Genomic DNA, 15838 nt, shown 5'->3' on the forward strand with positions numbered 1-15838 from the left:
TATTCATTTTGTTCTATCTTCAATTCAGCAATTTAGTAAGTATTGGCTAAACAAGTATGAAATATAATAAAATACAAGAATGCAAGGTCATAACAATGTTAAGATAAATTTATTCATGTAGAGCCTTAACAGATTAGGCTGTAGTGTAGGCGGAGATTGCTCATTTGTTTCCTGGATGCCCAGACCTGAAACCATCACACAGAAACTTTATTAATTACAATACTGTTTGGCCAATAGCTTAAACATATTTCTAGATAGCCCTTACATCTTTTTTTCATCCCACACTTAGGTTTATTAAAAACTGACAAACAAAACCTGTACAAAAAATATCCCCCAATTCCATATCACTTTGGAACAGTAATCTTGAAAGACATTATCGCCTAGGACCCCCTCTTCCTCTGCTGCAACCATGTCCTCTTCCTCTACCTCGGCCTTGACCTCGTCCTGCAACAGCTTCTCTCTTCTTAGATTTCACCTTAGGCTCAACATCCACAAGTAATGTTTCAAGAGGTAAGCTGTCTGGTAGAATAAAGTATCGAATGTTGTTTCCTCGAATACTCAATGTTTCCAACTGTACAGGGTCTCTGTTCCTCAGGGTCTTTTCCACAGCTTTAAGATGTGTATTCATGCTAACATCTACACCTGAGATTGTTCCATGGACTTGTGTTCCATTCTTCAATTCAATGATTATGGTTTCATGACTCAATTTCATCAAAAAATCTCACAAGCTTCATCCTAGCGCTGCAGCCTCCCTCTGGACACGGAATTCAGGCCCCAAAGACTCCCAGACAAGCAGTATGAATGGCTGGAAGCTAGCCCTTACATCTAAAATTAACCCATATCTATTATTCTATGTATATCATGAGGCTCGTGGTTTACCGGCAAGGTTCTGGGATGCATCCGGCTCCTTCAGCAGCTACATGGTGTCTCCTGGACTCTGAGTCCTCTTTACATCTCTCTACATCTCTGTTCAGATTTTCTGCCTGGCTTTATTCTGTTAAGTCATTGGCTGAACGCAGCCTCTTTATTAACCATTGGAAATAAAACACATTCACAGCATACAGAGGGGAATCCCATATCAGTATAATTCAGATGTTTTTAAATTTTTTTTGAAATTATAATATAATTACATCATTTTCCACTCAATTTCCTCTCTCCAAACTCTCCCATGGTCAGATTCTTAAGGGTGTTACCCCTGGATCCAGCAATACCACTCTTGGGAATATACCCAAGAGAGGCCCTAGCATACAACAAAAGTATATGCTCAACTATGTTCATGGCAGCATTGTTTGTAATAGCCAGAACCTGGAAACAACCTAGATGCCCTTCAACGGAAGAATGGATGAAGAAAGTATGGAATATATACATATTAGAGTATTACTCAGCAGTAAAAAACAAGGACTTCTTGAATTTTGCATACAAATGGATGGAAATAGAAAACACTATCCTGAGTGAGGTAAGCCAGACCCAAAAAGAGGAACATGGGATGTACTCACTCATATTTGGTTTCTAGCCATAAATAAAGGACATTGAGCCTATAATTCATGTTCCTAGAGAAGCTAAATAAGGTGAATCCAAAGACAAACACATAGGCATCCTCAGGAATATTAACCTTCATCAGGCGATGAAAGGAGACAGAGACAGAGACCCACACGGGAGCACCGGACAGAAATCTCAAGGTCCAAATCAGGAGCAGACGGAGACGGAGCACGAGCAAGGAACTCAGGACCACGAGGGGTGCACCCACACACTAAGACAATGGGGATGATCTATTGGGATCTCACCAAGGCCAGCTGGCCTAGGTCTGAAAAAGCATGGGATAAATCCGGACTAGCTGAACATAGCGGACAATGAGGAATACTGAGAATTCAAGAACAATTGCAGTGGGTTTTTGATCCTACTGCACGTACTGGCTTTGTGGGAGCCTAGGCAGTTTGAATGCCCACCTTACGAGACCTGGATAGAGGTGGGCAGTCCTTGGGCTTCTCACAGGTCAGGGAACCCTGATTGCTCTTGGAGCAGATGAGGGGGGGGGGGACTTGATCGGGGGAGGGGGAGGGAAATGGGAAGCGGTTGTGGGGATGAGGCAGAAATCCTTAATAAATAAAGAAAAAAAATAAAAAAAATTTCAGACAAGAAGAACGAATCCAAGAAATCTATAGTTCAACATAAATACTCTCTTAGTTACTGTTCTATTGCGCTGCAGAGACACCATGACTAAGACTTAGAAAGGGAAGTATCTATTTGACTTGCTTACAGTTTCAGGGGGTTAATCTATAACCATCATGGCAGGGAGTATGGAAGCCAGCAGACAGACATGGGGTTGAGGGTTCACATCCAATCCACAAGTTAGAGACAGAAAGAGTGTGAGACTAGGACTGGCATAGGCTTTTGAAACCTCAAAGTCCACCCTCAGTGACACACCTACTCCAAAAAAAGTCACACCTTCTCCTCCTTCTTTACCAGTTTCACCAACTAGGAACTAGGCATTCAAATATATGAGATCAGGAAGAAAAGGTCATGACAAAAATGCCTTTCTTTGACAAGGGTAAGAGTGGACCTATGGCAGAAGAAGTACTACATACAAACAAACAAATATGGCATTAATTTCATCTATACAAAATCTCTTGATATGTACTATACTCACCAATTTTCTTGTTGCTGATAAAAAAAAATACTTGACAATGCAACTCCAGAAATGAAGGGTTTATTTTGACTTACAGTTTCAAGGGATATAGTCCATCATAGCAGGACAGTAGTAACAGCAGGAATATGAGGCAACTGGTCATAGTACATTTACAGTTAATAAGCAGAAAGTGAGGAATGCTGGTGCTTAGCTCACTTTTCCCTTTTCCCTTAGCCTAGAACCCACGGTAACTGGGGGTGGGCACTCTGAACATCTCAATTAATCTAAAGTAAACACTCCGTCACAGACATGTCAAGATGTTTGTCTCCAAGGTGATTCTAGATCATATGAAGTTGATAATTAATGCTAACCATCTCTCATTATTTTTAATAAATTCCATTTGGCAAAAATCAAGGGAAAAGATACAAAAGGAACACATCTCCAGTGCCATATGCAATGCAATAGACAAGAAGAATTTATCTTAACTATATCATTATTGGAATATGCTGATTTAGTCAAACAATATATACTGAATGTTGAAATTAAAGAAATTTGACACTTGATGAATTTTATGTATGAAATGAGTTCTGATTGTTCAGCTTATATGGATGAAAAATTTAATGAAGAAATTTTGGGGTTAGAGAATAAAATCAACTACAAACAAACAAAAACACAGATGTTTAACAAAAAAGTAGCAAACAATTTTTATGGATGAACTTGGAATGAAAATGTGCTTTTGTCTTGGTTCCCAAATAACACCAGTTATCATTGTGTTTAGCAGTCATGTGTATCAGTCAGGCCCTTTCAAATATGGTGCAAGTTCCATGAGAATCTAGAGTTACATGAAAATTGAAGCTTGGGATTACCAAAAGATTTTTCCCTGTCCTCCATGGAAACCACTACTCTGAGGCCAAACTGAATGTCAGTGAAGCCAAATGTCACTTAAGAAGACCCTAGAAAAAAGAGAGAGATTTGGTGTCAAAATTTATCTTCCTAGTTATGGTACTATTCACCTTCTTCTCAACTGCCTTTTGTTCTCTGAACTCTTGAGTTTGTACTTCTCGTAGTGCCTCAAGAACCCCAACTTCTTTCCTAAGCTAACCATCTCAACAACACTTTCCTCTTTAGTATTCCATCTCTTGGGATCTTGTTTCCTGATTTTCAAAATGAAAAAAAAAATGCTATAAGAGAATCTCCTAGTAAGGATAATTTAGCAAAGACCTTTTCAGTAAGAGTAATTTAGCAAAGTCCTTCTTAGTTTCTGCTCTAAGACAGGGGTTTTAGTTTAGTGGTAGATTGCTTGCTGAGCACAAACATGACATTGGTTTTCACCCTCATCATTGAAAAAAAAAGGTGTTTCAGTTCCAGAATCACAATAAAATACATTAAAAGCTGTCTTAGAGTAACCTAGGTACTTGTGGATGAGCTACAGAATCCCCCTGAACCTCAGTTTTCACATTTCTATTTTGAGATAATAGTACTTGCATGGCTAGTTCACTGAGAGAAATAAGACAGATAAGTAAATGCTTGATTCTCTGATTTTGATACAGGTATCCAAGTTAAAGAGGAAGATAATGAATGAATTCTGATGGTATCTGTTTTATGGTACCTTTGAGTCATCAAGATAGTGCTGATCTCATGGGACATGAGAGTATGATTGGTTACCTGAGGCTGGAAAAGCAAAAGGAAGAAGGGATGGAGGGAAGTTGGTCAATGGATACTAAGAATTAGACAGAAACAAGCTTCTATAGGCAAAATGATTATAGGTGTATAATAGTTATGTATTATACATTTTTGAAAAATAGAATTTGGATTGAAAATATTGCTCAGTGGTTAGAGTGCTTACCATATAAGCATAAGTACATGAGTTCACATATCCAGGGTCCATGTAAAAGATCAGGCAAGGCCACAAGTGTCTGTAACCTCAGCACATCAGAAGCAGAAACATGGGTCTCCCCAAAGCTGTTGTACAGCAAAACTAGTCACAATGGTGGGCTCTAAGTTAAGCAACAGAACTTGTCTCAAAAAATAAAGTGGATAACAATTGAGGAAGACATCTTGATCCAGATGTTGGTCTATGGGCCTCTTAGGCTCATGTACACATGCATACTCCACATACACATGAATATGTATACATATGTAGCCATCACACACAGACACACACACAATAAAGACAGAGGAAATAATTTTTTGAGTTTTTGCTATAAGAAAAAAATGTTTGGAAAGATAGCTATAGTTAATCTGATTTAAGCATTATACAACATGTATATGTATTTATAACATCACATGATATCTCAGGCATAGACACAATTGTATGGTTTCTATGTGTTAAATTTTAAAAAAATGAAAATATAGTATTGTCTCTATGTCCACGGAATCCGAAAAAAAATGTTTCAGAGTTCAAAAATCTTTTAAGGTGAAAATAACAACCAAAATATAATTAGCCTATGATGATTCCATAGAAAGGATGGGATGATCGAGGATAAAGGTATAAAATAAGAAAATCAGATGGTCAAGGCTCTAAATAATAAACACATTACTGAGATGAGAGAGCTTGGCATCATAGACTATACCAGTAAGACAGCATATGAGAATCTGAGACAGGACAACCGTGAATTCAAGTCCAGTACAGAACACAGAGTAAAATCATGGAGACAGGGAGAAAGGGAAGAGGACTCAGCAGGAGGAAATGAAGAACAATCACAGAGAAGAGACAACAGTGCTGTCATGTCAATAACCAAGAGAGGCAAAATGTTGAAAATGGTGTATTCAACAGAGTCAAATACCACAGAAGTATCAACAGAGCTAAGGAGCAACATTGGTTTGTTGAATTTGACAGGGAGGAATCAATGACTTTATTTCAGTGTTCTATTGGGATCGGGGGAGAGAAGCCTATCTCCTAGATGTACATGTCGAAAGATTGCAAGTTTATTTGAATGCATTTAGAAACTGGATTCTCAGGTGACTCGTATAGCATGTTTCTTTTACAAGTGATTGGTAGATTCTAAAGAGGCAGGCATGGATATGAAGATCAGGACTGGCTACTTTCTCAGAGAGCACATAGATTGAAAGCTTTGTTAAAGCAGATTAAGCAAAAGCTAATAAATGAAAATGCTGCCTCCTACTATGTAAATGAAGAAGCTGTTTTGTGTACAGTGTGCTTAATAATGAATTAAAGCTTTAAGTCTCATGCCACACACACTGATTATAATATAGTATGGGATTAAATGACCATGTTTGTTTTAACCGCGATTTTTGCCCACCCAAAATACTAAGGTCCACAATGTAAGCCACAGGCTACTAATTTAGCACAGAGCAAGTACAAAGTACTCTTTTACTAATTTAAATTGAGTTTATTAAATAAGTGGGGCTGTACAGAACACAGCTCTATTACAGCCTAGAGCTCTTTCTCAGAAGGGCTTGTGCAAGAACTTAGACAAGAATCAAGTATAAGCTCATTGAAACGAAGAAATCATGTCTGCTAAAGTGTGTAGTTGAGAGAATTGTCAATACTAAGACTGATGATGAGCCAATTCAGAAGAACATGAGTACCTCTTCAAACTCACAGCATGTGAAATAAAGGATTAAAAGTACTCTGTAACACCCCAAACAGTCTGCAACCCATAAGCGAGATCTAAATGAAGATAAACTCATAATTAGTAAAGAAACACTTCCATTAGTAATAGCTGTTTAAAGACAAATACACAGCCTGAAACATAAGTTCTCCAAGGCTAAAAATGTCAAGGTTAAAGTTTAGTGCCAGTTTGTCACAATGTAACTTCAACAACAAAGGTAAATTTGTTAGGATTAGATTAGGAATATTGCAGGAATAAATCAAAAAATCAAAAAAGCCTTGGCTAAACAATAGACAGGTTTACTTCCTCATGATTTTCTTTTTTGGTTTTTCAAGATAAGGTTTCTCTGTATAGCTTTGGTGCCTGCCATAGAACTGTTCTGTAGACCAGGTGGTCTCAAACTCACAAGCTCTACCTACCTCTGCCTCCCAAATGCTGGGATTAAAGGCATGTACCGCCACCACCTGGTTACTTCCTCATGATTTTGGTGGGTATTTCAAAGCTTCAGGTAGCTCTATAAAATCATCAGTCCTCATTGCTATTTTCTGGTCTATTATGTGATTTCAATCTTCAAGGACACATCATGGGTCTTTGAAGTTCCAATCACTATCTCCTCACTAGAAGGAAGAAAGGCAAAAGATTTTGTTTTCCACCAAAAGAGACAGTCTTAAATGTATCCACTCCAGTATAGAACTAAAAGTTAGTCTACTGCTCTTCACTATTTGCACATATGAAAGGAAGAGAGTCTTTTATCCTGGGTAGAAATGTATCTATATGATGATAGGCGTTATGTGCTTGAGGAAAAAGAGCAGACATGTAAGAACAAGTCAAAGCCATTGGTGATGGGCATCTATCTATTCAGTGAATTCATCCTGAAAGAAGTTTAAGATTCTGTCTAATGCTTAGATTGTATGAGACCATACCAGCTGTATGCACCAACATCCCTTTCAACATAGTTTGTCAGCAAAGTGGCAAGACTTACTTTACATGTACCCTCACTGTTGCTTTATCCAGCATCCTGCATTCAGTTTTCTCTGTTCTAATCACCAGAATAGCTTCCTTTTTTCTATATGTACTTGGATTAATGTAGTGCGAGAAACTTTTAATCTTATTGGCTAATACCTTCTCTCTTCACAGAGTCCCCTAGGAAATAAAATATAGTGTAAGATAAGCAAGTTTTAGTGAAAATAATTGGTTAAAGAGAGACATGCTAGCTAGGGGCAGTTCTTCTGTATGGGAGAAAAGCCACAAAAGCTTTCAAAGAAGCCAAGAGAATAACAATTCATTCAAATATCAAATAGAATTGCACATTCGCACTGTATGTCAGACACCTTTTAAATGCTGGAGATAAAGGAGCAAACACAATTGGCATTGATTCTGGCTTCATGGCACTTATAATTCAGAGATGAATAAGGTATTTGAAAAGTCTTAAAAAGCTAAGAAGATGGTTCTGTCAGTGAAATGCTTGCTATGCATGCATGAGGAATTGTGTCCAGTCCCCTTGGACACATACAAAAAGCTGGTACAGTGACATGTAACTAGAAACCCAGTGCTGAGGAGGCAATGGCAGGAAAAGCTCTGGAGTGTATCTGTCTGAGCTCTGGGCTCTATGCAAACCCCGTATGAGGAAAATAAAGGGAAGAAACAACAAATAAAGTGAAGTAACTTCAACCTCTAGGTTCCAAATAAGTGCATACATGTGTGTGCACACAAATACGTGATGCATAAGCACATCCATACAAAAATAATCATACAAAAATTAAGAAATGTTGTGACTGGTGACATTAGGCCAAAAGCCATCAATAGTCTAGTTATTTGGACTTTTTGTTCTGTAAAATAAAATTAGAGGCTAAGTGTGATGGCATACTTGTGTAATTCTGGTACTCCAAATGTGTGGGCCATCCTTGGCTACAGCAAGTTCAAGGCTAACCTGTGCTATATGAGATCTTGCCTCAAAAAACGGAACAGAGAGAGGGAGGGACAGGGAGAGAAGGAGAAACTGGATTATAGAGGCTATTCTGAATATATGAGGAACACTGACCTTGAAACTATTTTCCTCCTTGTGTACTGCTTTGTGATTTCCTTGAGCTCACCATTTTCCAACCCTGCTTTCCATAATCCTTCCCTTGCCTTGTGTCGGGTTATGTAGCACCGTGTCAACCCACTGTAAATATTACTCCATTTGCAAGTATAATAACAAATTCCAGGCAACTTTGCTTTTCCATATTGTCTGACAAGAGGCCATTATTGTTTTAAATTTGTACTTACATACTGCAACATTTTGCATTTTGCGTTTAATCATTGTCACATTTTAGGGATGGGCAGTGAGCTCAGGACAACAACTGGTGTTATGCATGTGGACCTGAACTAGTATCTGTAGGACAGGATGTTGTCCAGACAAATATAGCCTTCTGTGAATCATAACTCAACGATCTTAATGTGCTTTAAGTCCTTCCAGACTATTCAGCATCATTATTTTATACTTCATTTGCTTGACATTTGTAACCACTTCAAGAAAAACCAAGCAATCACTGTACTTAAAGGAATTCTCCATTTTCGAGAGGGTCGAAAAATGGAAGGGAGAGAGGGAGGGGCAGGGAGAGAACCTAATTCTAGTGGCCTTTTCAAAGTATTCTGGCTCTTTCCATTCATTCTGCATGTTTTGTCCTTTGAAAAAATAAGCAGTCTGGACTTAACTATTCTCCCCTGTGATTTTCAAAAAATTAGCATATTTCTCTGGGTGAACTGTAGGATATTTTGAACAAAACCAGATCCTTTGCTTTTGTGATTAATAACACTAGATCTTTTCTTTCCATAATCCTTCTCTTGCCCTGTGTTTTTCTGCCTTTGCTTCCCCCTCTTGGTGGGTGGGGGCAAACTCAGACTCTCTAATTTCTTAAATTATTTTACAGGCTAATATAAAGGCATTTTCAAGCAAGTATATAATGTACTTTAAGTATACTTATTTCCCTCATACCACTCCATCCTCCAGATTCACCTGCCCTTCCTTCTCTCATCAGTTACTTTATTCCCTCAACAGTTGCATATTGTGGTCTAACCCATCCTCACTCACACACTTACTCTAGGTCCCCTACTCCTTTTTGCTACCAGCTAACCATATGATCTTGGTCATCCTATTGAATTTTTTGGATGATTTCCAATCCCTTTGGTAGAGTTGATACTCACCACCTAGTAAGGGTACAATGGAAGTCTTTAAAACAATACCACCCACTATAAACTTTAGAACATGGAATGAGATAGTAGTCTACCTCTCTGCTCCCTGAGCCTCGTGCCATGCAAAAGTGATGTGTTCCAAGACCCCTGTCCTTAGACTAATGTCCTCTGTCAATGTGACCATTCTAGTGAGGTAATGCATTACCACTGCCATATAATGTGTCTGCATTTCAGATGAAGTTTCCTCCAGAGGAATGTTTCAGTTTCAATTGAGCTGATTCCTGAACATGTTAAATAGATCCCTTCCCGGCATTTTCTATCACAGTTCACTTCTGCATCCATGTTCATCTTGGCACTTAGCATAACTTGAGGTGAATAACTCCTGTGCTCGCCTGCTCTGTTATTCTCTCTCTCTCTCTCTCTCTCTCTCTCTCTCTCTCTCTATCTCTCTTGTGCTGTATACTCCAGGGGAAAGACCATATTTCTTTTCATTGCTACTGACTTTCCAGACCATATTAAAGTCCTTAATACATAACAAATGATCAATATTTAAGGTATATAATGGTGGGGGAAGTTGGGTGGATAGATGTCATAAGTGGAAAAATAATTAAATGACTGAAAATATTTTAATGGAAAAGCCAGGCACAATGAACAAGTGATATGATGTTTGAGAGAGACAGGTTACTTGTCCCCTCAAATTGAATAAAGATAGAGTGGCTTAAAGAGAAAGGGTAGAAGAAGGATTGACTAAGTAGAGAAAATAGATTCATTACAATTGAAGATTGGGTGTAAAGACGTTGTTAAAGAGTATTAACACAAAAAAATCTCCCGAAGACTATGCTGATCATCCAAGCGTTTTCACAGGAAAACACTATAAAAGACCTGGCAACACTGCCTTCTCCTTGCTCCTTTTGCCTCCCTGCCTAGAATCTAGAGTGACAGCCCAGCTGCTTTGACTCCCACACTCTAGCAAGAGTCCTTAGCTTCTGAAGTGAAAAATACACCGCCACCAACCTGTCACAGCTGAGGAATCAGAAAACAAGTTAGGTTTCTGAGCTGTCGGGTTGAAAAGGATTTGCAAGCGCCTTCCCACCTACTCTCTGCTATGAAGATGGATTTCCAAAGGTTTGAGAAAGATTTGTACTATGGCTTTAAGGTTTACAAAATGCCACCATCCGAAGAGTTTGAATTATTCTTTCCCTGTATTTCATTTGTAATGTACATTTGCCAGCATAAAAAGTATTAAAAGGGCATTTGAACAGTAATAAGACTCTTAGCACTTATGAGCAGCTATTTCCCTTGGAATATAGTTGTTATGCTACCAGAAAATGACCAGTAGTAAATTAGCTTAACCCCTCATCTGCCAAAATCTATTGTCACTTAGGATGGATTTAGGAATCTAACTAATTGGTTTCTAAAAGATGCAAAATTTTAAATTTTCTACTAATTTTTATCTACTCATTCTGTCATTTTCTCCCTCACTCCCTCCTCAATACACAAATCCCTGAAGCCAGTTTTAATTCTAGTTTTACGTTCTGTAACCTATGGTAAATCAGTTAGCCGTCTTTGAGTCTTAGTTTTATCAAATGTAAAGGGAGAACAATACCAGAGATTTTGTAATTAAACACCCAGGAAAATACACAATATAATCCTGACATATCTTAACTACTTTGTGAATGTAAGCTGGATTACTACTGGAAGTTACTTTGGAAACTGAGCACCCTACTTTACTAATTAGAAACTGACTTCAGATTACAGCTAATATTATTAATGATTAGATATATAAGTGATTGAGTCTTTGTTTCTTGTTAACACTAGCTTTTATTTGCTTTGTTTATAGACAGAATGGGAGAAATTTCCAATCAACCAACAATGCTATTACCACAAATACCGGTTAACAATGTTTTGCTATATTTTGACTTCTCAAAGTAGTTCCAGAAAATTTAAACTGCAAAACCCAAAACATTCAATCCATAGTTATTTTAGTTTATTGTTCATCTTCAAACAAGAAGATTCTTGGAAAGAGACTATCTCCTGCAAGTGAAAACTTGACACTCAGCCAAGACTTAATTCACAGTCAATAAAGTAATACCCCGATGCCTAGGTGGATGTGCAAATTTTCTCCACATGATAAATAAGCAGAGTACGGTTTCTATCAAATCAATCTTGTCCTGAGTCATTCCTTCTCTAATCAATAAATATGGATGTGAGCTGAAATATGAAGTCGATAGTTGCAGTGTTACATTCACTTCAAACTCCCTCAACAAACGTACCTAGTATTTTTTCTATTATTACCATAAAATTCAAAATACCCAGTTTTTTCTTTTTCTTTTAACTAATACTTTAAAGGAAAAAAAATATGTTCCAGGGTTTTATAAACGGGTCTTTCTTGGATCTTGTTAGAAATCCATACAAATCCTCTAACCCAGTCAATGTGATAGCTATAATTACATTGGAACTGTACTATAAAGAAAAATTGAATTTGAGGCAACATCTATGAAAAATGCACTGTTAAAAATTATTGCTGGAGCCAGTTGTGGTGGGGCACATCAGTAGGATTTGCTGAAGGAGCCAGAGGCAGGAGGATCACGAGTTTGAGGACAGCCTGGGCTACACATTTATAAAAAAAAAATTTAGTGCAGGGGTATTTTAGAGATTGATGAGAAAGTCTAAGGACTTGAAGTTTTTTAAATAATGTGTGAAACGATTGACCATTTTCCACCCAAGTCCTCCCATTGCCTTCCTTAATTCATTCATCTCTACAAAATGTATGCATGTATACATAAACAGGCAAGCCTCATCAAAGCCTTCAAGTCTTGACAAAGCAATATTTGCACAACATCCCTAGAAGTTTCTTTTGAAAAATGGTTTTGTTGTCAAACTTCCCTTTAAGTGTTTGTTTATGTTTATACCCAAGACCCAAACTGCTGTCAACCTTTGTCAGAGGGGCTTCATTGTGTAGTGGTAGTAGTCAATACAGAGACTTAAAACTGGTTAACATGCTGAGGACAAAAGTGACTGTGAGAGTTGAGCAATAAATATGACTTTTGTCTGTCTGTCTGTCTGTCTATCTCTCTCTCTCTCATCCACACACACACACACACACACACACACACACAGACACACACCCTATCAAGGCTCTGAAAACATCTCAGAAGAGGGGACAGGAAGAATATAAGAACCACAGGGTGGAAAGGAGTGCTGTCAAATTCTGCCCTCTAGACATGACATGATGATAGCACTCATGAACTTATACATGCATGAGAGCTGTACAAGATTAAGTCAATTCAACAATCCAGCATGGATATAGGAGGAGTTCATGAGGTCACCCCCCCCCAGCTGAAAAGCTATTCATAGTTGATACCTGCTAAAAATGTGTCACTTTTTTCCTGGGAGTTGACCATCAGTATGTTACCCATGTTGTAATAAATGACCCTGTACCCATATTGTAGCACTAATGGGACTCAGTGGATTAAAGTAAATAAATAGGACATGAAGTTGAGACAGAGATGTTATAGGGAGACCTGAAAAAGAGTTGAACAGAGAGGTCAAAGTTTGAATATAAACAAAGAACACTGCATAAATATGTGAAAATTTCAAAGAATAAATAAAGTTATTTAAAAGAAAAAATCAGTGAAACTATAAATTTAGATAGGAAAAAATGTACCTTTGTCAGACAAACCTTTCATTTAGTATTTGTTTCAACTAGGAATGCAGAGTCAAAAATAACATGATTATCATCAGTCACTGTAATTTTGTCACCAAAAGACCATAAGAATTTCTATACCATATTACAAGTATTTTGGATATCTCAAATATTCATTTTCCTTTGGTTGCTTCAAAGGTATCACGACTTTTAAACTCTCAGTATACCTTACTATTTGAGAAAACATACCTTCTGCCTCTTTTTGAAAATAATTGTTTTAATGGATAACAGGCCCTTTTAATCACATATATACTGCATGTGGCCGCTTTCACGCTGAAAAAAAGCAGAGCTAAGTAATCCCAATAAACTGCATTGTCCACAAGATCAAAATATTAATTATATATCCCTTTACAGGAAAAAAGAGGTTTACAACTCCCAATTTAATCTGTTACTATGAAGGCATGTGTATTATTCCTATTTCTATCTTCAAAGTAGTTTTCAACTATTTCAAAACAATTAGTCTCTATGGATTTTCTCTTTTTTGTTAATCTGAGAAAAGCGTCATAAGTTTCATTAAACTGACAAAAATGAATTTCAAGCTCTATTCTTATCCACATACATTTATGCTTTGGGGACCATTTTGCCCTCAGCAAACAGATTTAACTACTTAACTATAAATTTCCTTTACCTCTTCATTTAATTTGACTGTCTCTTATGCTGTCTTTCTGTGAGTTATTTTGTTAAATATTTCACCTCATAAATGTGTTTTGAGTGTGCTCTTTGCAACAATTGAGGAAATAGCAAAGAAAACAGATGTAACCCAACCCTTAAATAGCATTTTCTCCATAGGAGAGACATATTAAAAGAACTAAATAAAAATAGTAATTCTAAAGTTTTTGTTAAGCATTTTAGAAGAAACAAAAATGAAAAGGAATAGACTTTTTTAACTAAGTAACTAGAGAAAGGCTCACAAACAATCTACCTTTTTATATTGTGCCCCCTTAGTAGTGCTGAAATCACAGTTACTATGTAACCATGCCTAAGTAAGAATATACATGCTGTTTCTTGGTTTCTACACTGGTATTTGCTTATTGGGGTGGTGTATGTGTGTAGGTCACAGGATAACTTTGCAGAGAGGCTTCTGTTCTTGCATAATATGAGTCCTGAGGATTATTCTCAGCTCATCAGGTTTGGCAGCAACCCCTTTACCTGCTAAATGGAAGTTTCTCATCAGTCCAGAAACCCACTTTGGAAGCAGGTAAGAGAATAAGGCATGTTTGAAAGCAAGGATAGGGTTAGTAGGCAGAGAAAACAGCTACTGCCAAGCCCCCAGAGGAAAGAATATGCCTCCTTTCTTCCAGAAGGAAAGAAAATGTGGGTACTGTAAGAGTAATCCAGTAATCTAGATAGTGAATAGAAGATAAGATCAAAGGGTAGTGAAACCAGGCATTTTCAGCCCTTCCTGGCTTTCAGATTCTCCAAAAACTAAAACAACCTTGAGAAATCAGAGCTATAGCACATATTTTCCCTTCTAAAGATATAATTTATTTAGGCCCAGACTTTAGTACTTTTTAAGGATTTCTAGGTGGTTCTGATATGTAATAATAGCTAAAAATATTGGAGGAGATTGGTACGGCATTATATAGATATTAGCTTTGCTTAAAGTGAGATGAATATCTGAATAGAAACGTTTTTGATAAATCTTTGGTTTTTAGAAAGATTGGGCTGCTTTAGGTTGGGATGAAGGAGATTGATCAAGATACCATTACAACAATCCAAGCATGCTGTGGTGAGATGATCAAAGCTGGTAAAATAATAATTATCTTTTGAATAACAAATTATTGATTGTTTTTAGTGGGAAGATTTTAAAAGAGGGGAAATTCAACAATAATGTTAACACTTTTGACTTGATCACCTTTGTAGTGGTTTGAGTAAGAATGATGCCCTTAGCCTCATATATTTGAATACTTGGTTCCCAGTTGGTGGAACTGTTTGGGAAGAACCAGGATGTGTGGCTTTGCTGGAGGATGTGTATCACTGGGCATGGGCTTTGAAGTTAGCTCTTCATTGCCAGTTAGCTCTTTCTGCCTCCTACTTGCAAATAAGGATGTAAGATCTCAGCTACCGTATTAGCATCGTGCTTGCACACTGTCATGCTCCCCATAATGGTGGAATAGACTCTAACAATCTGTAACTGTAAGACAATAAACTCTTTATTCTATAAGTTGACTTGCTCATGGTGTTTTATCACATCAGTGTGAAACTAACTAAGAAAATGTGGAAGATTGAATAGCCATAACTGTAGTGGGAGAATCTGATTGTAGGGGACATGTCAATACTTACAGTTTGGGAGATGTTATGTTTTAGATTCCTATTAGACACCCAAATGGAGCTTTCAGTGAAAAGGTTGCCAGCTACACTCTGCAGTTTGAAAGTGATTTGAACTGCAGGCAATATTTTTGAGATCCAATAATATGACACATGCAATTTCAGAAAGTAAAATAATGCTGCTAAGGGAATGACTGTGAATAGAAGTTAGAAATAGTCTAGCACTCTGATATAGGGAAGCCTAGAATTTGAAAAGGAACCAAGAAAAGAAAGTAGAAAAACAAAACAAAACCTTGGATTGATGAAGAAAATCAAGTATCATGTCCTAGAGGACAAGGGAATGATCTCCTTTGCTAACTAGAGCTGAAAAGTCAAGTAGTAGGAGACCTGAGAATCAGCCTGTGCATGGAGCAATGAGAAAGTCACTGGAGAACATAATGAAAGCAATGTTAGTGACGTGGTGGAGGAACAGTATGCCTGGTGTAGATG

The 15838-nt window shown here is 37.4% G+C and overlaps 1 protein-coding gene across 1 annotated transcript; it reads right to left on the reverse strand.

Moving 5' to 3' along the window:
• Positions 1–373: 373 nt before the first annotated feature.
• LOC121444826 (small nuclear ribonucleoprotein Sm D1-like) lies at positions 374–12794 on the reverse strand. Its single transcript, XM_041646727.1, has 3 exons — positions 12740–12794; positions 643–720; positions 374–519 (listed from the first exon to the last, which is right to left on the reverse strand). The coding sequence occupies exons 1-3, from the start codon at positions 12792–12794 to the stop codon at positions 374–376; spliced, it is 279 nt and encodes a 92-aa protein (XP_041502661.1).
• Between the last annotated feature and the right edge of the window lie 3044 nt (positions 12795–15838).

Source organism: Microtus oregoni, unplaced genomic scaffold (genome assembly GCF_018167655.1).
Source record: "Microtus oregoni isolate MIOR12 unplaced genomic scaffold, Mior012 000143F_ref0000043, whole genome shotgun sequence".
Classification (NCBI taxonomy): Eukaryota; Metazoa; Chordata; class Mammalia; order Rodentia; family Cricetidae; genus Microtus; species Microtus oregoni.